At 36.8% G+C, this 25,049-nt stretch overlaps 1 protein-coding gene across 5 annotated transcripts; it reads left to right on the plus strand.

The window, feature by feature from the left end:
• The first annotated feature begins 228 nt into the window (after positions 1-228).
• Positions 229-25,049, plus strand: LOC145989700 (protein Nazo-like). 5 transcript variants are annotated; one of them, XM_083124937.1, is made up of 3 exons: positions 229-354; positions 5,589-5,758; positions 20,960-25,049. In XM_083124937.1, exons 2-3 carry the CDS (start codon positions 5,599-5,601, stop codon positions 21,214-21,216), a joined length of 417 nt encoding a protein of 138 aa, XP_082981063.1. In that variant the 5' UTR covers positions 229-354; positions 5,589-5,598; the 3' UTR covers positions 21,217-25,049. The 5 variants fall into 5 exon arrangements, with proteins under 5 accessions (XP_082981063.1, XP_082981064.1, XP_082981061.1 ...); XM_083124938.1 differs by having other exon boundaries at positions 248-456; positions 5,589-5,754; positions 20,960-21,112; XM_083124935.1 differs by having other exon boundaries at positions 264-423.

Here is a 25,049-nt window from a genome sequence, read left to right on the forward strand (position 1 = left end):
CCCCCCCCAAAGCGAAAAGCTTATCGCACAGTGACCATAAGTTTTGGTATTTCTTGAAAATACCAGTTCAATGCAAAAGCAATCAAGGGGAGAGGGGATATTTTGTTGTGTAGAATTCGAGATTTTTTTTACAGAATTTGTCTCGGGAAAAATGACGAATTGTTTCCGTCCTGAATATCATGATTTCAAACATTTCTGGTTCCGATCCTCTTTCGATCAAAACAAAATCTTTCCATTCCGCACACCGTACTTTCAAGTAGTTCTGTTATACAAAGTTTAGATTTTCCGGCCAAACAGTTCATGTGACTAGCAGAAGATACACAAAGATAGAATACGTGGTTATTTCTGAAAGGAGTACGTGGTTGTAAATGAATCGATGTGATGCTTACATAATAATTTCCCCCTTCTCCCTTTGTATGGATGGTAAGACTGTTGCGGTGTTTTGGAAATACACAAGTAAGAAGTATTTTTAAATCTATTGCATTCGATTGTAGTTGTAGCTTACAGCTGTGTCAATGAGCGAGCTTTCATCTCGAACACACTTGCCATTTACACAATATTGTAAATACTTAGGTGAGTTGCGCGTTTGTAGTTTCAAGCTAAAAGTATTATTTCAATATTTTTGCCTTTAGTACACCCTTTTGTAACGATATTTGAGTAAAAATAAGTTTATATTTTGAGATAAATGTTAATAGTCGAATTGTAATCGTTTTGTTTTTGTAGGTACAAGAATGTTCAAAATTGTCCTACTTTTTAAGAATAAGAATCGAAAAATGCACAAGCCATCTATTTCCTTACCATGAATAATATTTGAATTAGGATAATGCTTTCTTGAATTTCGATTGGCAGCTGTTCCAGTAAAGTCTTGAGAAAACTTATATTCTAGCCTAGATTCATGGTGAATTAACAGTGGCTTTAGTAACTAAACTAAAATTACATACGACAATAAATATTTATCCGATATTTAAATAGCATGCCCATAGTTTGTTTTTCTCATTACTTCATACTGTCTCCCACACATCACAGTGTATGCTAGAATGCACCAAAATTACATGAACCTATTATCATCATGTATGTATGTGGCCAGCACCTAAAGTGGAAAATGTTAACTGGGGGATGTGCAGGAAGTTAGTAGCTGGGGGTATGTTTGGTCGACAGTCCCTGCAGTTTAACATGGTGACAGTGAGACAGCTGGATAGATTCTTTGCGAAAATTATGCTAAGTGATAGATTTATAGGATACTTATACTACAAGAAGAATCAAGTGTCTGCTTACGAGATTAAATTATCTTTTAAGAATTTATTAAAAGAGTTTTGGGTACCAGTTACATAAGCCGGAGACACATTTAACTCGTTTATTTTCAAATAAAATTCATTTCTACTTACCTCATATGCATAGCGGAACATTTTTCAACTTTGGATCACTTTTTTTCCATGAAAAAAGCGTTATTTTTAACATTATAATTATTTATTGGTCGTAGGTAATTCGGCGGGCAAATCTTGACTCACGTTGTCTATCTTCAGCTGATGTGCAGTGTTTCCAAACTTATGAACCGATAAATGCCGCACAAACTATTCACAAAAGGTTTTTAAGCGAAAATTGATCCACAAACCATTCACGGAAGGTTATGTTAGGTTAGACAAACAGAAAATTGAATTGGAAGAAAAAACCCGCTCACACGTCATCTTGTAAAACTGCCGCGTGGTTGTTACACTAACACTTATTAACCGAAAAATGATTGTTATTAATCCACAAACCATTCACGGAAGGTTAGGTTAGATTCAGTTAGGTTAGGCAAACAGAAAATTAAATTGGAAAAAAAAAATCCCGCTCACATGTCATCTTGTAAAACTACCGCGTGGTTTCTGCACTGACAGGAGGTTATGTAATCGAACGCACGGAACATTTGATTCACGTAGTCGACGGTAATGGTGGCACGAGCTATCGTGCAACGGAGATGCATGAATGACGAAAAATACCTTACTTACAGGCCAAATAAGTTGCACGTTTCGAAAAAACAATTTCCGCGGCTTCAGAAAGTCCACAAGAACTCAATTCCGTAAGTACTTTCTCGTCTTTTCTCCTGTAAATTTCAAGAAATATGTCTCCGTCTTATCTAATCGTTACCGAGTTTTGTTATGTAAGCCTCAGAAATGGGAGGGAAAACAGTAAATGGAATTCCAGACAATAGTACCAGTTAGATATAGTGAAAACACATTTAACTCATACTTTTCTTCATCAGGTTCAATTTAATGCTAGAAAATCTAATCTTCGGGTGCGACACCTTTTAATTTGTGGTATCCCAAGAACAGAAAAATACAAATCTTTTCCTTTATTCAGAATCTGTTCTATATATAATAATATCTCGACGGCACATGAACATTTGGATTTCAGTGTGCCACTGTGTATGTAAAAACATTAAGATCAATTTTTTAAATATACCAGTTATATGAGAGTCCATTCTACTCTACATTATTTTGCATTATTCTACAATTATTTTCATTGTGTTTTGCTTATTCTTCTCTTGTTACATATCTATAGTGACTGTGTATGTTGTTACACTTACTTTACTTTATTATCTCATGTATGTAAATACACGTGTGTGTATGACTTTATGTATGTACTCGTTGTTAGGTATATGTTTATTATTTGAATAAAAGTACACATGTGTAAGCTCTCCTGTAATTGGAGATTTTTTTCCTCTGTTGGAGGCCAAGAAATGAATAAATACCATCCCCCTCACTTCGAACACCATACGTACCATGAAATATAGTTTTTAACACAGAATCTAATGCGAATTTGAAACATTATCTGAGTTTGAGGTGAACATAATTACTTAAGCCATGTAATAGTGAAGCTTGAGAAAAATACTGTGCCAAAATTTAGTTGGATTTTGCTGGTGTTAAATGTGGATATCGTTCTAGTTATTTTGGGAAGGAGTTTGAATGTGACAACAAAATTGGAATAAAGTGTAATGCATAAATATTACCAGGTAAATTGCTAGTCGCTAAGTTCATTCTCTTTGTTTTACACAATCAGTGGCTCAAGATATGAAATAGAATATATCAAAGCAGGTGACAATCTCTTTTCCACATCACCACAATCTAATTCCTCAAAAACACTAGAGAAAAATATTTGACAAATAGCTATTCACAAATCATCTGGTAATACATATGCATCCAACTGTACCGTTCCATATATACTGGTACCTGTATAGAAAAATATTTTTGAAAATTATATTTTAGAAACCCAGTTAATGTTCCGATAAGGTTTAGAAACCTTACCTACAGTTTAAAGTGGGATTCAAAGCACTCCAGTGTACCAAACCCTCATATGTAGTAAAGAGTATTGCATCTTAGGAGGAGGTTGGGGAGGAGCCAAAATGACCATGAATTTTGGGCCATTGTGAAAATTTTTAAGGTGTGTTCAAATTTTGCAGGGTGTTGGGGACATGTGGATCATCATGTTTCTGCTATGTTCTGTTCTTTCATTACATCACCATCTGCTAGATGAAAGGAAAGTTTGTAGCCTGCTCATGAGGAAGTGTCAGTTTTTTTTACTATTTCTCTTCCTTTCATGTTACTTGAGTTGATCTTTCTTCATAGTGTAAATAATGAGCAATTTCATGTAAAGTGAAGGTGGAAGGATCATTCTGCAGAATGATTTGAAATGATCTAATTATGTTATTCCAAGCGTCTCAGTTAAGTTGGCATATTCTATAGATTTATTTGATTTGTTTATTTGCATTCCTTTGAACAAGTTACAGTGGCTTTTGTGCCACAAATGGTATGGAACATGTCATTTTGATTACAATAAGAAAATAATACAATTACCTTTGTAACATAGGAACAACAGAACTGACACAATGTACAAACATATATTTTTTACATTCCTGCACTGGGAGATATTATACGTTCGAACTTTGGTATATACATTAAAATTAGCACTTAAGATTTCATATTTATGTTTTACAAGAAAATATAAACACCTTGGTTATTACAGCATAACAGAAGTGACACTATGTGTAATCATGTATTGATTGACATACTTGTAGAAATAAATGATATTTTAAATAATATTATATCCTTTTCTTCAGTATATACATTGCAAGTAAAACACATACAAAATTACATAACTTTACATGTTTAGGTATTCGTATAATTGAATGGTATCAATGAAGTTATGGTTATTTCTTTATCTCTTTCTTAAATTGTTTAAGTGATTCTAGTTATGTTAATTGGTAGCTTGTTCAATGTGTGTTTATGTGTTTCTTCATGTTGCAGTCATCTGAAAATAATGTTTTATGGTGCACAGTTGAAGAAAATATAAATGATTAGTTCATAAATTCTTTCTACATGTTTGCATTGCAGTTTTTTTCAGCACTTGTTTATTGCTAAATTTAATATCTAGGCATATAGTTAAAAATAATGTGTGTATTTTATATTACATGTTGCTCTTAATTATTGTTTTTATTTTATGTTTATGTTCGCTAGTAGACACAAGAATGTTTCTGCACATCTGAAATATCAATTTCATTATTTGAAGGTTAGAAATAACGAATTGTAATGCATTTCTTTAAGACTTGGTGCACCCAGGAGATTTACTATGTGGAAATTTTAGCGAAAAATGCAGACGTGAACAGGTCTCGAACTGAGGTCTGGCATACCTTACCATTCCTCTACCAACTGATTACCGCCTCCCCTATGGTGCAGTGGTAGTGTCGTCACCTTATAATCAAGGAGTCCCTGGTTCGATATCCGGTGGAGGCACATAGTGATTCGGATCCCACATTAAACTGTAGGTCCAGTCTCGATTAGCCTTACTGTGCATAAAGTGGACTTAAAAAACACTAACTCAACCCCAACTGATTATCAAGTCAGCCTCTTGACTTCGCCTGAATTTCTGCTTTCATTGTTTCACCTGTGTGGAATTGCCTCTGCCATTTAACGGAATGGGATCTGTTGCCTTCAGAACACTGTTGACATTAACATTGCCTGGTTTCTTTCAGTGTAGACACATATATTCCATTTGCCACACCCTACTGTGTTTATGTTTTAGCGAAAAATGCAGGTTTGACCAGGATTTGAACCTGGGTCTCTGGCATATCGTGCTATTGCTGTACCAGCTTTTTTTTTTTCTGATAAAGGATAACCCCTAGACTTCGTTCTTTTTCTCTATTTTTCATATGTGTCATTTTTTACTCAATTCTGCTTTTTCACATTGAGGACAAACACGAACATCCATACATGGGATTGAAACGTGGGAACCCTGGTGTTGTAATGTGCTGTTGCTGTGCTAACCACTTTGCCATGGAGGTCAACATTAACTGAGCTACCAAGCCAGTTCTGGCCTCACCAGTGTTCCAAAGCCAAGAGATACCTTTGCTGTAGCACTGACAGACAAAATTCCACACAAGTAAAACAGCTACAGTGGAAATCAGGCGAAACCAGGGCTTGAGACCCAGGTTGAAGTCCTGCTTAAGGCTGCATTTTTCACTGAAATTTCTACATGTAATGCATTGCTTGGAATTTCTTTGTATGTAGCCTATCAAATTACAGTAACATTTATCTTGCTATTTTATGTTGCAGGTAGATAAACATGCCTCTAGACACAAGAGAAGTTTTGTCTGTGGTTAATATTTTGGCCGAAGAAAAGAACTTGAGAGTTACGGTCAGTGAGGCCATGAAGGGAGGCCTAGTTGCAGGGTGCACAACTGTAGTTGGAGGACTTTTGCTTGGACCTATTGGGTTAGCTGTAGGTAAGAAACTTTGATTTACATGCAGTACTGCATTTGCATTATTTAAAATATGTAGAACATTCTCGTAGTATTATTAAATTGTGTCCAGCAGGGGCATGGCGTGCATGTAAGCATAGGCGTGTGCATGGGGGGGGGGGGGGGCAGTTGCCAGTTGCCCCCGCTAATCATGGACGTCCGAAGATTTTTTCAACGGAGGGTCAAGCAAGATATTTTTCCATGGGGTATATTACCCCGATAATAGTGTTGTCCCCACAAAAGACAACACTTGAATTTGAAATTATCGCATTAATGTAAATTACTATAACTGAAATCAAATTATACGTGTGAAATATATACTTTTAGCCTGACATTCGATTTCTAAGGTGAAGGTGTGGCCATCCTGGCTCCCTTTTCCAGACATCCATATCCCTACATTAATATACTTTCACCTAGAAATTTAGTGTAGAGGAAACTTATCGCTGTTATTAAAGGATATTATGCTCTTAAAGAAAATAAAGTATTTTCAAGCCGATTAAAGTTCAAAGCAACTACGGGGGAAGCAGGTGCAGTGGCGTAACCACAGGGGGGACAATGCCCAACATTGGACGGAACTCAATTCTAGGGGGCAAACATTGAGTTAAGAAAAGCAACTCTAGTAGAATCTAAGAGTAGCAGGACAAAAGGACAATCAACATGGAATTAATTTTCACGTCTTTCTTGCATTATTTCTTCCAGACGGCCAAGAGCACCTGCAGGATGGTACAAAGGAAAATTGCCCCCCTCGATATCAAATTTTATACACATTTCGTAAAATTTTCTTGCTCGCTTCGTTCACAGTAACTGCTTTTCTTAGTCTTGTCAAGTTCAGAGTTGTAGCTAGAGAACGGCAGGAGTTTTGATCCTGGGTGCCGAACGATCTAAATGAAGAAAATTGTAAAAGAGAATCCCATGGCATCCCATAAATTTTTTTGTGCCATATTAAATCAATATTGTTTTCAGTTTGCAAAAATTTGGACCTAAAAATTTTCTTGCTCGCTTTGTTCGCAAGTTTGTTCTTTTCTGTAATCCATTGTAAATTACCAGAGAGAGAAGTTATAACCATTAAGTACTTCAGACTCTTGCTTCTAAACAGTTTGCTTAAATGCATGAACACAATTGTTTGAAGGAAAAGAAGCGCGGCACATTTCAGAGACAATTTATTTATTCGTTATGGTGCCTCGCTATGTTGCTGTATTATACACACACACACACACACATCAATTCAGTGAAGCTAAAACAGTGAGATAAAATGAAGTTTTTCTTTCCTGACGGAACTTTCATCAAGGCTTTTATCCTCCCTAATCAGAGGGTCTGTGCACGCCTATGCATGTAAGCAATGATTACAAAAAAAATATATATATATATATTCCATGCGTAGTTGTACAGTGCAAAAAGTTAATTATTTAAATATCGCTAGCTTGTTGTGTGCTCTAGCATTCAGCAATACCGATATATGTCGTAGTGTTGGTTTTGAAGTGGCATATCAGAACCCACCTGGCGGACACTTTTCTGTAGCGGAGTTCGTCATGCACTATGTGTTGTACTCAACCGAAGCTCATATTCAGCAAGAAAGCCATTTCAGCCAGGGTGACTCACCGGTTTTCCTGAATAAGCCGATCTGCTGCGGCTATGGACTCCTCTGTCACAACTCGCTGAGCCTGATCCGGATGGGGAGCATCAGTCAATAAAGTCGTACCTTCTGCAAATTTCTTGCACCAATCGTGGACTTGCCACTGTGACAGACAGGCGTCCCCATACTTTGTCTGCATTCTCCGATGAATATCAACCGGTTTCACACCTTCATTCCATAAAAATCAAATAACTTCACGCTGTTCCTGCTTGGTGCATCTGCGTAGTGGTGCCGCCATCTAGAATCAGCTGTTACTCACATCCAACCCCACCTACCTGCAATGCTTTGTACTACCAGCTCGGAAAGACGTCAAGGACTGTGTCTGCAAATTTCCAAATGCCTAGAAAGAAAAAAAGATTTTTAATGGCACTTTTGCGGTTTTCATTTGATTCTCCCTCCTAGAAAAGGCTAATTTTTTGTAGGCAATAAAATTAAGACCTTTTTATCTGGCTTTATATTCTAGTTTAACGTTATAATTTGAATGAATACGTCAAATCAGAGGCTGGCGGGAGGGAGCTCGAAGCCTAAGGGGCCCTGAAAAAGTTAAAATAATTCTCATTTCTCATGTGAAACATCAACGCAAAAATTGCTTGGACATTTTTATCCATTTATTATTTTCTTGAATAAAAAGTGCTTTATCTTGGCTTTTCTTGTCCCGTGACCTTGCATAGCCTACCCGATTTTAATATGTTAAAGGTAAAGCACCTCAAACTGCCACGGAGCAAAGTATGGGGCATTTAAATGCTTCCGGTGTTTTAAACTGAAGAAGGGTATGGATAATATTAGCAGTTCTTCCTTCGTTCCTACAACTTCAGATGCAGCTATTGCCCTCTGTAATGGGCATGAAGATGATTTATCTTCCGAATTTCCTGATCAAGTTCTACGTTTCAGGAATGTGCTTAAATCTGAAATCAAGTGCTTTGGGAAAGTTTATTCTCCTTGATAGCTCTACACTAGCTTCCAGTGTTCTCTGTATCCTGTACCGCCTTCTGTTTGGGGGGAAGGGATAAGTAAGTATTTGTATTTTCTTCTTTTGAATACATAAATGTCAAAGAAAGATATGTTGTAATATTTGAAAATTCAGAGTTAGAGCATCGATTTGTATAGTTAGTAATGTAAGTGTAGCCACAAACAGCCATTCTAAGTAATTACATTAATTTCCTGGAAGAATCTGACTGTACTTGAGTGACACAAATTTATTTCTTGCGGACGCGTACTTTACGATTTTGTTACACCACTGCATCAAATATTTAATATTACGAGAACATTAAGACGTAACAACAAAATGAGATTCACAATTATTATTATCATCTAAGTCCTAAAATTCAAAGTTAACTGGTACAATTAATGTGCAACAAAGTCAAAACTGCTAATTAAAAAAAGTCAAATTAGCTGTATCAATTGATTACACCAAAGATTTCACGCTTATGGTGCAAGTGACTATCGTTTTAAGATTTGTTGATGTTGAAACCGATTGTGCCGAAGAGCTTGTAGGTAGATACTTTGGGGCCCTAGACCGGATTGTGGTTTAGCACACCCCTTTCCCCCTGCTCTATCAAGCACCAACATTTTATGTGCGTCCTTCGATATTTTCTACTTAAGCCATGGTTTGTGACATTTACATCCTACAAACTTTGAAATGAGGAAACAAAGAACGACTCATGAAATAATATATAGGTTCTATTTCAAGATTCTTACTTTGTATTTCTGATTTTTTTTAAAAAAAGTTTAGCACATTTAAGGATATTTCAGTTGTCTTACTGCCTAAAGAACATCTTAAAAATGTACTATTACTAGGTTAATGAAAATTCCAGCATCGTGTTACTGTAGCTCTGCCAAGTGTAAATTTCTCTGTCGCGTACTATTAAATATAAGTTTTGTCAGAAATTAATTATTATTATAGGCTATTATATAAATATGATAATTTGCTGACGTTTCCTTGATGACTGTGTATTAATTTACATTGATATTTCAAACTTAAAGAACGGATGTGGCCTTGCATTCTAATCTCGACGAGGGCCTTGCGATATGTTGCTACGCCACTGCACCTAAGATTTTGTAACTTCTCAAATTAGTGTCATTATTATGTCAAACCAACTACCGCATATTTTCCACATTTGTTTCGAAGGTCTTGATAAGGTTTGTGTGTCTTGTTCATTTTATGACACGTTTCTGGTCTTGAAATCATAAATCTTCTGTTGGTTTCATTTTTACGTTGTTTGTTTGTTGAAATGTGTAAATAGCATTGCCTGCTATTTGCACCCGTATGAAAATACAAGCTAACAATTATATTTTGCATCGTATTACTATCAATCGGTCTGAGAACTAGGTAACTAGCAACAACATGAGCGAACGACGAGATTTGTTGAAAGAGATGACAATATTCAAAAACCTTTTATAATGTAAATTCTGATTTCATGTTCCATTTTATGGACCATCGTGCCTTAGTGTTCAGGGGGGGAGGGGAATCTTGAGCAACTAATTCGGATATTGAATTTACAAAATTACACCAGAGAGAAAATCTGTTTGATTGATTCATTTATTTGGTCAATTTATGCACAATAAGGCTAATCAGGACTGCACCTATAGTTTAAAGTGGGATCCGAACCATCATGTGCTTCCACCAGGTATCGAACCCGGTACCCCTTGATTACAAGGCGACGACACTACCACTGTGCCATAGGGGAGCAACCCCAAAAAAAGTATAATGTAGAACAACCACCAGTCACACAAAGTTCCAAAATATTTATGATGGCACTTCTTGCGAAACTTGGTTCGCACTCCTTTACAGGTGTTAGGGGTGGGGCCAAGAGGGTGCGGTTGCACCCTCCCACTTTTTGCCACTTGTGCACCACACTTGCCTCATGTACCAAGGGAAATTAAACTGTCCTTCCCCCCCTACTTTTGCACCTTGGCCCCCTAGTTTTGGAACCCAATCGCTGCCACTGGGTGTGAGTGATACAAATGTTTTCTAGCAAGGAATAAATGTCTGCAATTTCAAATTGATAAAAGTGATGAACATTTTAAGTGCTCCTTGACAATTTTAGAATCTAAAAGTTGGCAATGGTGACTGCGTGACTCATGTATCTGGAGACTGTGCAAAACCGGAATGAGCATTCGCTGAAGATAAGCGAGCTTCGTCTTGCCAGGCCTTCGTTACCTGTGTGCTTTCGATGCTTGACGTGTCAAAACCCAGGTCTGTAGTTTTACTCGCCTGCCCGACCAGCCAGGTGGGCCTAGTAAGCGATTCTGACCGATGTGCAGCTCTCTGTTTAGCACAGCCTTTACTATCACTGTGTCGATATTGTTAGAAATGAAAGTAAACATTTGAAATTGATAAATACAAGGCTATCTCTATAGGTACTATCAGCTGAATCACACTCACGAAATACTTGTAGTTTCAATTTTACCATGTTTTATAATGCACATTACTTCATAAAATATATTGCTGTACCTGGTCACTCGATAGGTAATGCCATGTGTTATATATAATTTTAAACCGTAGAATACAGATGCAAGCAAAAATCTGAGAATTGGTACACTTGTCATTGAAAGAGAAGGGAAAGAGAGCATTCATGAAAGTCTTTGAACATGAAAGTCTTATTGGAAATGTTGGAAGGTTGCATTAACAAACAAGTCGGTCCTCGGAAAAGAATAAGTACGGGCCGATATGTGAAGGGGCTCTGCGATTTATAAAGGAAAAAATAATTTCTATACTACGTGATTACTGATTACTATAGTAAAGGAATAGATAGCGAGCTGGTCATCTCAACTGAAACAAAATTCCTTACCTTTTTACCACGGATATTATTTTCATTATTTTAATGATAGTTAACATATTTTTTTTTATTTTTTGAGAAGACATGTGGTGTAGCCAGGTACCTTTGGCATCCCCATGCGCGCACCTATGGCTGTAAGAAGTATTTACAAGCATTTACAAACTGACCAAGACAAAGAATTTCCAACAAATGCGGACTGAAATTTAAGACTCTTCATTCGTGTTTCGAGTGTCCTGCAGTACCAATAATCGTGAATCGCGAGATTTACATATGACATGTTGATGAAATCGACGAACTGAGAAATGCAAACATAGTGTGTTCGCCACCTTGTTTCACATGCAGACTGTTATTTATTTATTTCTAAATGGCTAATCGAGTCCCTCACATAATACAGGGGTTAACCCCATACTGAAAAGAATTAATCGTAAAGCTCTTGCAATAAAATGAAAAACATCGTTTAAACATTAATTAATTCGCACATTAAAACTAATACATAATAACTAAAATCAATACGACATGGATAAAGGTGTCACTACATCACGTTTGCATTCCGAGTGCTAAATACAGCTTAACGTTTGACGTAAGTAAGTATGGATAATGTCTTATTAGCAAAATGTAAAAAAAAGCAACACCTGGGTATAAATCAAATTCTTAGTTCATTCTGCATAATATTTACATAGGTTAAATGACATTTTGGTAAAATATCACTGAAAAGTAATAAATAGAAAAATAACATTGTATGTATTATGTTATAAAGCACAAATTTCTAAAATTTCGTCCCTATTCTATGTTAGTTAACCACAAGAAAAATCACATGATTACATAACTGATAGGGAAAATGTATCTGTAAGAAGATTTTTTGCCTACCTGTGGTAGTGGTAGAGTCGTCGCCTTGTGATCAAGGGTTCCGGGTTCAATCACCGGTGGAGGCACATAGTGGCAGTGGCGTCGCGTGCGGTTCACATACGGGTGTTCACAATAATTTTTTTATACTGATTGGAGATTTACTCCCCTCCCTTGTAACTTCATCTTCAATTGAAAAAGTAAGAATAACAGTTCAACTTATTTTCAACTATTTCCCACAAAAATCACGCTATATTTGAAATAATACATTTTTTATTCAATTAAAACCCTTTTAATTACGCAATTTACAATTAGTAATGGTTAGTGCAAACTAATTAGTATAACATGCAATCTCAGGTATGTACAATGCAAGACTACCATACTTCGCAATCTACTTTCTATTACACCGACCATATGTTAACCAACCACATTCATTCAGCATTGAAAGCACGTGGATCGTTAGCGGGACAGAGGGGAGGACGCGTCCAGTCCAGAAAAAAATATTTTGTATGTAAGATATTTGGGAATTATACAGAATGACCTCGCCCCGCCCACAATAACTCGGTTGGGATGCTTATGATTGACGTATTAGTCAATGTGACATTCCATATGTTCCTTCTTCCCTCGTGTTTCGTATTTTCCCTCCTTTCACCCCTGTTTTTGTCCATAAATTATCGCCTCCAAACAATAAACAAGGAAAACAAAAGAGCGCGTTCATAACGTTGCATCCACATAACCAATTGTACTTCGTGTACCAGTCATTTTTGAATGTTCTTTTAAACACGCGTTTGGGAGTACTTACCTCTTGTACAATGTAGAGGTCCGGCTGGTGAGGGTCCATCCTTTTTACTTCAGTTCGTTCTGCTTCGCTCTTTCGCGAAAATGTGCCGCCAAAGAGAACAGGCTGTTTTATTGCCCCGCAAAAGGAAGGGAACTTGACCTTTCCAAAAATAACGTGTCCCTTGCAGGTCTCCCACAGCAACAGTGTTGCCAACAACTGAAACGCAGAAGTTGCTAAATCTTCAACATGCGCTAAAAGTTGCTGAATCAAATTTACTGGTGAAAAATGCAAAATATATTTTTAAAAAGTGCTGTAAAGAACAACTTACATCAGGTTTATTCCAACCAATAAATTAAATTTCAATGTTTGTGCGTTTATATGTACATTAAAAAATACTTAATTTCAAATGAGAATTTTATGCATATTTCATTTTAACTTTCTAACTTCAAAGAAGAAAATATTATGTGTAGCAAAAATGCATCTCTAGTATTCTGAAAGTTATATTTTGTTCTTCACAATAAGCATATTCCAATAACGTAGAGAATAGTAAAATAATTTACTAACATCAATTAAATTTTTTACGGTAACAGCTATTTAGGCCTAGGACTCCATACTATTCTGAGTATAGTTACCAGAAAAATGCGCGTTCAATTGATGTAAATGTAGTCGGCACTTTCCTTTGCAATTTAATTCGGTGAGAGTTCTTTTTTTATTTTTCATTAAAAGCGTCGATTACTAAAAAAAAGTTGCACAGTCTGAATGGCCCTTAGCCGCACATGCGCAAATCATATAAACCTTGAAAGATATGTAACTCCTGCAGACTAGTTTATAAAGAAAAGTCGCTCGTCACTATTCCGTGAACTTTAGATCCCACTGGAATTTAAAATCCGCCAGGTTTAGCGACTTCTCACTAAAGTTTGCAACTATGTAGTGAGACCGTCTCGAGTCCCCCTAGGCATGCCTTGTATATGCTGCACTCTGGTGCCGAATGCAAGAAGTATTGCCGCTTGAATCAGGGCTCCCAGCACCATATGTTCGCAGAGCCCAGTGAACACTTTCGCGGTATAGTGGCCAACAGCCCGTTAGCTGCCAGTTCACAACACACAACACAGCAATTGTGTTCATCGCAACCGTGCAACACAGGAGTCAGTGTTACCAACTATCTAAAAAAGTTATCAGACGTGAAAGACGTCAACTCCGAGTAAATTGTGTGTATATATTCGAACATCAAAAAAGTATTTTTTTCAATTAAATATATGTGTGTGTGTGTGTGTGTGTGTGTGTGCATTTAATATGTACGTAATTTAAAACATATACATGAGTGTTCACGTGCTCATGCGAACATTATCACGCGACGCGCCTGCATAGTGGTTCTGACCCCACTTTAAACCGTAGGTCCAGTCCCGATTAGCCTATCTGTGCATAAAGTGCACTTAAAACAACAACTCATGTAAGAAGATTTTTAAATACGGTTGCTAACTCATTATCAAGTCAATAATTCTGCAGCTATTTTTCAAACCTACAGAGCTGTTTTATCAAAATCTATTTTTGTGATTGCTTCTTATTAGAACGAATATATATATATATATATTATTTTTGATAGCATATCAAAATTAGAAGATGACAGGTATATAAAATCGTGATGATGAAAGGGACATATCAAATTACCTCTGCCTTAGTATTTCAATATAGACCTAACTAAACAACTTTGTGTGTTGCTGGAGGAAGCAACGCGAAGAAGTGGTTTTTATTTGTTTAACAGATTACCTTAATCATACCCAGGCCGGAAGCCCGGAGTTGATAACATCCAGCAACTCCACTCCACCCCTTCTACACTGTTTCAGTTATAACTTTTTGGCCAAGTTATGGCAGACAGTTAATTATATTTCTATATTTTTGCCACATTTCAAGTATCTATTTCTTTTCATTATGTGTCACATTTTCAAAGCAATTTGATGCATCGTCCCTGTGAAGGCCAGGAGCTGCAGCCCTCAGGCCCATAATCCTGTTCTAATCTTGATCATATTCTGCACAATTTTGCACCTCCCATAAAGCCTCCTAAGCCTACTGGCTGCTTAACCATACAAATGGGCATTAGATCACAATTTTTGTTTCAAAAGCTTTGGAAATTCCTTTTGCTTTCCAATGATAAAGTTAAGGAAGTTGAAAGAAAAGCTTAAATTAATTTCATTCAAATTATTATTTACTCTGACTTTCGTAAACCCACTAAATCAGTGTTTCGGCAAAGGACAACAAAGCTTTTTATTGTATGATAATATGTGAACTTGTCTGTAATATAGATAATATTCGCAAGTAAAATATACATCGAGTGAACACCATAATAAACTTATTTATTGAACCATTCACATTAACCCAAGTGTATATTGAAGTGTGACTCAATTGAACCTTGGGAATCGAGAGTCACCAGGATGTAGCAAATTATAAAGCGAGAGGTTTATGGTTGGTTCATAACTAATTCAAAAGGACCCCCCTTGTCAATGAAGGAAAAGATGAATTATAGATGAATGAGAATGCTCTCTCCAGACTATCATATCTGCCCGAAATTCTTGTAGAGTCTTGTCCTAAACGAAGATGTATGTTGTGTCCATATCGTGTCAGAGTCCGAACTTTGACTCTGACCAACTTGTCCTCCGTTATCCCATGCTGAGTGTATTTATGAAATTCACATGTTTTCTTCTATTGTTTTGTCCGGTTGAAAATGAATGAAGTGTCAAGAGAAGAGAGTGGCCGACAGGGCCGTAATTCGGAACCTCTGTCGGCAAGGCCTCGCTGCACAGGCTGCTTTGGTCGAGTGTGGCTTCACCGCACTTCCCCATCCATCTTATTCCCCCAACCTGCCACTTCAGATTTTCATCTTTTCCATGCTACGAAGAATTCACTTCGAGGGCGTCACTTCCACAAGGACGAAGGCGGTCATTCAGAGGTGTGAAACTCACGACAAATCATTCTACCAGATGAATGTAAACAAATTGCAGCACAGAATGCATAAGTGCAATAATCTTAGGGGTGATTAGAGATATTGTGATTATGTAGAAAAATCATAATGAGAAACTGTAGCTCAAACACCCCTTCCCTGTGAGGCTCAAAACTTTACACTCTCCCCTCGTATTAATCCAGATGCAATTGAATTTCTACATATTTATAAATGCCCCGAGGAATGTTTTTCACAGTTTAGCTTTTATTTTTATTGAAGAAGGAAAAAGAACAGAATTCTCTTAATAGTCCAGGGGCATATGTCAATATTTCTATAGCCTGTGGGTTTTTGAATAAAGGGAATATATGACTACCGGTAATATGTTGCTAGTGTGGTACACAATAACGCACTACCAGGTGTTTTGCCCGCAAATGTGGCAGAAGGCCTGTGTGACGTCATAAATCCAAGATGGCTACCGCTTCATGCGCTAACTAAGAAAATCCATCATAACTCCTTTAATAGTGGTTTTAGAAATCTTTTTAAAGATACATGTTTTCTTCAGAATCGAAAAGAAACAAAATTGATTCTTCAGTTTTTTTCATATCTCGCACTGTTATGGAGATATATCTAGTGAAACTATTGCTTGCCCTTTCTGCAAGGATTCTATGCATATTTTACACTTTACTTGCCTGTGTGACATCATACATCCAAGATGGTTGCCTCTGCAGACATCAACAAACAAAAACTACCCTATCCCTTTAACTCCTTTAGGAGTAATTTTGAACATTTGTAAGTTTGTTGGGTTTTTACACGAAGGAAAGACATGTGTATGAAGAATGCTTTCATTTGGAGGCATGCAATCATGTATTACATACAATGTGTCAGAAACCATACATGATCCAAAGTCTAAGATGGCCACCTTGGAGGTTCTGCACATGATATACTTACTGTCCATATCCTGATTTAGAGTTCGATTATCAGATTTTTCCACAGGCATTTTCTGTTAATAATTAAAAAGTTAAAAATATTATTATAATTTTTATAACTACAGTAGTGTCCAAAAGTTAAGCATAACTAAGATATGAGAAAATGTTTTATTAATAAAGTGACAGAACTGCATAAAACAAAGTGAAAATTGATCAAAACGTTATATAGTATACAATAGAGTAGAATGCATGAAATTAACAATTGTTTTTTAGTGCAAAGACACACACGCAAGAAAAGAAAATAGAAGATACTTCCTTGACGAAGAAAGGAGGGTTGTATGGGGTGAAGTTACTGCTAACAGCTACACAACTTTGCAACGACGTAGCACGCTATTTACAAGGTGGTTCAAGAGTTCTAAAGGCAGCTGGTTCCATTTCCCATGAAGAGGAGTGTGGGGCTCTGGAAATGTCTTTGGTGGAGGATCGCTAGCTATCTCGTCTCCTTAAGACACTACAGGATTTATGTCTGAGGACCTTGGTGGCCAGTCCATGCAGTGGATTTTTTCACCTTCAAGAAAGTCATCCACCAATTTGGTGATTTGAAGTCTGAACCGACTGCGCCTCTGAAAAGTCACACATGTTGTTGGAGTACTTCGCTTCTGTGCCTCTGGGCAGTAAGAGTACCTCCAGCAGAGATGCGCAGCTCTGTACGTCCATTGAGCATGATGTCTTCCCATACCAAATATTCCATCTTGACCAAACTGATCTCTCTTCACGATATTCCTTGGATTAAATTGTGATCAAGGTTCTCTCTACATGAATGTGCAACGGAAATCATTTTGCAAACTGAATCTGAACTGATCTGAGAAAGAGCACGTTCCTCTGTTCCTTCAGGGTTCAATTTCGATGATGCTGACTACACTGTAAGCGGCCCTTCTGTGCACTGGATCAAGTGGGACACACACAGAGACCAGCTGTCCTGAGTCTCCGATACACAGTTTAACGAGAGAAACTCTAACCCCTGAGGTGGCTGCAAGCTTTGTGGACAGTTGTCTTGCTGGCATCGTCCGGTTTTGTTGTGCAGTTAAAGCCAGATATAGGCCCTGTTGTGGCGCTGCAACTTGTTGACAACCTTTTTCTGGCCTACCATGAACATCTACTGTATCTTGGAACTGTCGTCAAAGCCTGGAAATGACTGTGAATTCAGTCTGAGTTTGACCTGCTTCCAGACGTCCGATGATTCTTCGCTGACGTCTTTGTGCCATGTTCTTACTGTACATGGAACACTTTACCAAGAGATTGTCCTTCGATCACAATGAGCGTTCGATACAGAATGAGGCACTCTTGTTCTGATATGTTGTGTTTTGTTTACCTTTCAATCACGGGCCTATTTGACACTAGCAGTACTGTTGCCTATGTGCGTAAGATGAGTTACACTCCTTGGTAATTATTTATGGTGATCGTGCAGGTCTCCATCTTCCATTTTTCTACTTTTTGGACACTACCGTATTATGGTAAAGGAGTAATGACATCGCATGTGACTTCCTCATTCAACATTCTCTGGAGCTCTAGGCAGGGTAAATATGACAGGAATGATCTTGTCATCCTCATTTTCTTTTTTCCCATCAACAGCCTATTGGATGATCCTTTTCTGCTTTTATGTGACTCCAATACTTGTAAATGACTCTTTCTGATAAAAAGTGGGAGGGGAACTTTGGTTGGAGCAAGACGTGAGCCTTGAACATCCCTTTCATGAACAGATACCATCGTAATTTGTCGAAATATTTGATTTTGGTGTCATGCAAAATCCTGTCATCATATTCGGTGTGTAAGAGACACCCAAATATCAACTTCACTTCCACGAAGTACACCCTGGACTGCATTTAGCAGACTAACATTGCTCTGATGTCTAGGGCCTCCCCGATGGCACAGTGGTATCGCAGTCGCTTTGTAATCAAGGGGTCCCGAGTTCGTTACCTGGTGGAGGCACATATAGCAGTTCAGATCCCACTTTCAATTTTAGGTCCAGTCCCAATTAGCATTACTGTGCATAAAGTGGACTTAAATAAAACACCAACTCAATCAATCAATCAATGCTCTGGCATCTGGACCCATGGGACTTGAGTTGTGTGCTGCCCATATGTGTTTGTGATTGTCCTTTGATCTATTCCATCTTTGAAAGTAGCCAAAAGTTGCAGAAACGAGAAGTAAAATAAATCAATTCATTCTTTCATTTTGTTCATCGAATCCAGGAGAACCAAGATTTGCAAGATGCAAGCACATCATCTTCTGCGCCATCAAATGCATTCAACAACCACTTTCTTGCCTTCTTTCCAAGTACAAACACAAACTGGGATACCATTAATAGATAGTGTGAATGCTACCGCCAAAGTGACCCTCACACCTTTCACCAGGTGGAGTTACTTCCAAGTATATTGGAGTGAAATAAAAGCAGAAAAGAAACATCTAAATCTACCCAGCCCAATAGGCTGTTGAATGGAGAATGAAGAAAATGAGGATGACAAAAATATCATTCTTGTCATATTCACAGTACGCAGAACTTCAGAGAAGATTACAGTTGACATGTGGTTGCGGAAATAGGAAATGCTCATGCATATGCCGAGATCAGTCCCTGCGACGTACTGAACTGTGTCTTTGTAGTGCAGATGAAGAAAACTGTGAAAACAATGACTTACAGGACAGAGACTCTGATAAGAGTGATGAGGAATTTGAATAAAGTGACTATAATGATAACATGATATTTCCCAAATGATTACAACCACTCTCAATCTTGATGACAGGTGAGCTGCTTAAATTTCAGAAGACAATGCGGAATTCACAGGCGATGTTATTACTCCTTTACTGTAATATTTATAATAATAGAAATGATAATGATAATAATCATAATAATTAGGGGTGTAAGGGGTGATCCTTCCACATAGGACACACAATTGTCAACCTCACTTCCACATAGTACACCCTGGACTGCATTTTGCAGACAAACGAGGCTCTGGCAACTGGCCCTATGGCTAGTATAATTCTGTGTTGACCTTTTTTTGTCCTTATATGTGCCGAGTGTCCCTTTACAGCCTCAGCTTTTAACGGAAGTCAGAATATTTTAAGATTTTACTTATGCAACATTAGAGTTGTTATTTGTAACGGTAAGGGGCTGGACCCCGTATAATGTGACTGGTGCAAAATAGCGTAAGTGCTGACACACCCAAACTTTTAAAAATAAGATTCAAAATTCAAATAATAATAATTAATATTTCTCACTTGTTTTTTATTAACAGAAAATGCCTGTGGAAAAATCTGATAAAGGAACTAAATCAGGATATGGACAGTATATCATGTGCAGAACCTCCAAGGTGGCCATCTTGGATTTGACATCATGTATGTAATACATGATTGCATGCCTCCAAATAAAAGCATTCTTCATACACATGTATTCCCTTCGTGTAAAAACCCACCAAACTTCCAAATGGTCAAAATTACTCCTAAAGGAGTTAAGGAGATAGGGTAGTTTTTGTTTGTTGATGTCTGCAGAGGCAGCCATCTTGGATGTGTGATGTCACACAGGCAATACGTCACAATAGTAGCCATCTACAAAATATCACAGGCAGTAATTTTCCCCCCTTTATATGCCAGAATGTCAAGTAAAGTGTAAAATATGCATAGAATCCTTGCAAAAAGGGCACAAAATAGCTTCACTATATATATATATATATCAGTGTGAGATATGAAAAAAACCCTGTAAGAATCAATTTTGTTCCTTTTTCAATTCTGAACAAAACATGTATCTATAGAAATCTTTAAAAACCACTATTAAAGGAGTTGTGATGGATTTTCTTAGTTAGTGCATGAAGCGGTAGCCATCTTGGATTTATGACGTCACACAGGCCTTCTGCCAAAATTGCAGGCAAAACACTTGGTATCACGTTATTGTGTACCACACTAGCAACATAATACCTTCATTCAAAAACCCACGGGATTACAAATACCGCTGCTGGACTATAATCCGTTTTCTTTGTTAGTGTTCTTTGCAAAACAATCTATCTGACAGATCGAATATTATTGCAAGACAGGATATCTTGCAACAAACGTGTGTGCATATATTTATGCTAAGGAAATTAGGACCCATTCTATCTGTGGAATATGCTATGAGATTTCTTCACTTTACATTGTATAATATGATCGTAGCAGGAATGTTAAGAAATATGCCAAGGAAAATTCTTTCTTCTGAAGCAGGCCTAAGTTCAAATGATCTTAATGCCATTTTCTCTTTCCAGGTGGGGCCGTAGGTGGCTGTCTTGCTGCTAGCATGGCTAAGAAATTTAAGCCAGTGGCGCAAGTTATTTTAGAAATGAGAGCAGACGAACAGGTTAGGCTAGCCGCTTCTGTCACCAACATAGTACAACACATGAGACCAGAAGACTATGCATCTCTCCTTGCTTTAGTGATGGGGAACCAAGCCTTGAAAGTTAAGATTCTGCAACAAGTTATCCTATTTCTTCAAAACGAATTCAGAATGCATGTCATTGATTGATACATACGAAAGACTGTTATGTAAGCGTGCGAGATTCGATGAAATATTTGGCTGTGCATACATGACACTGTGATCTAATGCTCAATTTTTCGTCTTGTGGGTAACGTGGGCATACTGTGATCTTCCTTTTGTGATCCATTTTTGTATGTGCTGTGTATGTGCTTGTCATTTTTTACTGTTCATTTGTTTTCGTCTGATGAACGAGATTCCTGCCATTCCTTATATTTCCTGGGTTCCCTTTGATTTGTCGAATTTTCTAGATTATTGTTAAAAGTTGGTGCTCTTTTTATTTCAAGCTCATCATAGTGTATGTTATGCCTATTGCATTCAAATATAATAGTAAGTATAAGATAATGTTTGCTTGAAATACATATTTTAAGCTATGGCTTTGAATTTGAGCATTTTTGTTAACACAACTGTGTGTGTGTCATTGTAGACAAGAGTTATCAAGGTACGTCATTTTTTTTTTATTAAATATAAAATTCTAGTGCCTACTTACTGAGTGTGTTAATGTGTAATGGCATATCTTTATAACGGAGTGTGAATTCATATTTGTTCTTCCATTGTTTTGTTATTAATCTTCCACTTATCGTATCTTTTTGTAGAGTATCCGTGATAATGAGTTATTAAACATGAAATCTAGATGGCTGTTGCTCTTAATCAGAATTTCTCAACCACTATGTTGTTGAAGCTCTAAATGATCAATTTACCAATAACAATGCGATGTAAAACATCATTATTTTGTTTCACGGTTTCACCATTCTTTTAGTTAAACATGAAAATGTTTTAGATACTATATTTTTTGTACTGAACAGTCACTGTTATCAAAACATAGCTATGGAAAACAGCCTCACATCTATTATCATACGCTTTTCTATTGAACTTTCTGTTAAAATAGAATTGTTAGTAGTTTACCCTGTATTTTGTCCAGATCTGTTTATATATTAACAATTTCTTCCTAGATTCTGTGAAAAAGGTTTCTTCAACAACATGGCTGTATCATTTGTTGTTGATACTATGACATAATTAGGCTTCTTGGAGTAGATTCTATTAAGTATGTGCCTGCCTTTTTTTCCATATGCAGTAGCAAGAATGTCATATTAATGTTGTGTAGCCAATTTCTGAGCAGGATTTCTGATGTATGCAGTCCATACAGTACACTGTGATTGCTTATATTGCAATATCTCCAATGCCACACCTATGCAAGTAAACATTGACGATGAGAATGTCATGTGAATATTTTCAGTAATTTGGAATTTTCACTTTATGCTTATTTATCATTGCTTTCCTACATCTTGGTCATGGCTGTTTCTTTGCCAATGTTCATTCATAAATTTCATCAAATCAGTGTTCATCCTGTGATGAGTAACCTACGCTGGTAGCATTGTTGCCCTAATGAATCCAGTAACCAACCCACACGATATCCCCCCAGATAGCAAAATTTTCCCAAAGCATCCTTCCAGCTGTCTCATTGTCATCTTACTGAACCATAGAATGTCTCCTCCAGCTAACATTTTCCACTTCAGGCTCTTGTTGCCAACATCTTTGGGCTCCTAGAAGTTCACATCAATGTCGAGTACTGTTGGCAACCCAAAATATGCTCATGCAACAATATGGTCAGACGTATTGATATTGAATTGAATTGGCCCTGGGCTTCCTTGCCAGGTAGTACAGAGTCACTCTTAACTCCTCATTTAGTTGTCCCACCTGTCAAAAACCGTTTTACAATGCTCGGAAATACGAGATGGCGAAGTTGAATACAGAACAGTAAGAATTGACAATTGTGGCTGAATCAACTTTCCCTGAAGCACCCACAATGTTAAAACATGTATATATTCACTAACAAGCATGCACCATTCATAACATGTAGACCAACTCAAGCAGTAACTTTTTTTGTGTGATGTGAGAATAAAATTAGAATTTACTGAACTTATCTCATCGAGTTTCTTAAGTATGCTATGTACTCTTACTACATGCCTATGTACTCGTACATATCTAACAAAGGAAAAACTACTCATTACTTCAAAAATTCACCAGATCTATTACATTATCTTTGTTTTGATAACATTTCTTGCTTTCTTCTTATAAAAATAAGCAGGCTAGGAGCTTATTTTGTAATTCTTTTTTTGGCTTGATTTATTCATTGTTGTTATATCACCTTGGCATGTGGGTGCACATATTAAAAATGATAAAGATACATGAAATAATTTTGTGGTAACTAAAGATATAGTAATTTTGTTGAGAGTGACTTGTTCAAAGGACTGAAAAACACTGTTACAGAACCAATATGGAGTAAATATTTTTTCCTTTAAGACGAAGTGCGTGCATATATACATCATTATTTTTTAAATTATTGGTAAGTATGAAAATAAAAGTGCCTTTTTTTAAAAAGTATTTTGATAACCATATTTAATTATAACTTTTAGAAGTGTTCTTTGAGGAATGAAAATGTTGCCATTCAGATTTGAAAAGAAAACTTTTTACCCAAAAGATAAGTTTATGTAATCTTTGAACTGGTATTGTTTGTACTTAATGAGATTAACGTTAGAATGAAAATAATTAACATAAATCCATCTGTATGCTTTATTTGTAATTTTCAGGTAGGAGTCGACCAGTGTATGGGTTAAATTTACCCATACGTGGCTATGTAAATTAATTTTCGTATGACACATTTCGAACCTCTTTCATCAGTCTATTTTGTTGTGGTGCAACCTTTTTGATTGACTGATGGAATTTGCTCCGAAGTCCACTTTATGCAAAGAAAGGCTAATTGGGACTGAACCTACAGTTTATAGTGGGATCCGAACTGCTATGTGCCTTCAGCAGGTATCAAACCCAGGACCTTATGATTACAAGGTGATAAAGTTACTACTCTGTCATTGGGGAGACCCTGTATTGCACTTTCTACTTTTTCTCAGAAGGCAAACAAACCTTTGTTCTGTTCTTGGAAAGTAAATATTTGTTCTGTTCAAGCTTTGTTGTGTACGTACAAGGGATATCCAAATTTGAACTTCCTCATGAGAAGCAAGGAGATTTTTTTACGATTGTTTATATATTTGAGCTCATGGGAAAGATTGAATTCTATCAGAAATCTTATGTATTGATCTTAACATATAGTTTACTTTTATTATACAAAATTATGCAATAATTTCCTGCTGTTTACCCCCTCCCCTTACTAAAGACAGTGTTCTGTATAGATAATTTCCTTTCTTCATTTTGGAGAGAGCTGCCAAATTCCAACATAGTTAATCGTTTTTTTTTTGTTTGTTTCCAGTTTATACATTAGGTATATAGGATTATTATGTGTTTTTTGGTATTAGAAATTAATGTTATGTTGTGGGATGTGGGGATTTAAAATTTAATTAATATACTAATTCTGTAATTCAGGTTTGTTTAAATGAAATTTAGAAGGTCATTATCCATGAATATACAGGGTGGGCCACAAATAAGTAACGTGGCTCCACAGTATAAATCCACCAACACATTTGAAACCCTAGCACGTAGGCAGTGTCACTAGGCTAAGTTACGGGGAAGCCTGTACTATATTTTCCAATGTTTCAGAAAGCTTGGTGGATCTATACCCCATGCCAGCTGGGGCCCACTCTGTATAAACCTATGCAAGTGAATTGAATGCTACTTATAATCATAATTGGGATTTTACTGTCTGTTGTTGGTTACAATTAAATGCTTTAAGTGATATTTTAGTTTTATAAAATGTCACTGTTTTGTAGAAATAGAAGGTGAACAACGAGACATGATGTGCAAGAAGAAAGTATTGGCATTTCATTGATGTTAATTAGTGTACATATCAAATAAATATTTTATTATACTTG

Source organism: Lepisma saccharinum, chromosome 7 (genome assembly GCF_977018435.1).
Source record: "Lepisma saccharinum chromosome 7, izLepSacc3.1, whole genome shotgun sequence".
Lineage (NCBI taxonomy): Eukaryota > Metazoa > Arthropoda > Insecta > Zygentoma > Lepismatidae > Lepisma > Lepisma saccharinum.

What these genes read in the sequence shown, in the direction of transcription:
- LOC145989700 (XM_083124937.1), top strand. Translation starts at nt 5,599, where the DNA reads ATGCCTCTAGACACAAGAGAAGTTTTGTCTGTGGTTAATATTTTGGCC. An exon ending in ACCTATTGGGTTAGCTGTAG is followed by an intron (nt 5,759 to 20,959) that starts GTAAGAAACTTT and finishes TTCTCTTTCCAG; the next exon opens with GTGGGGCCGTAGGTGGCTGT.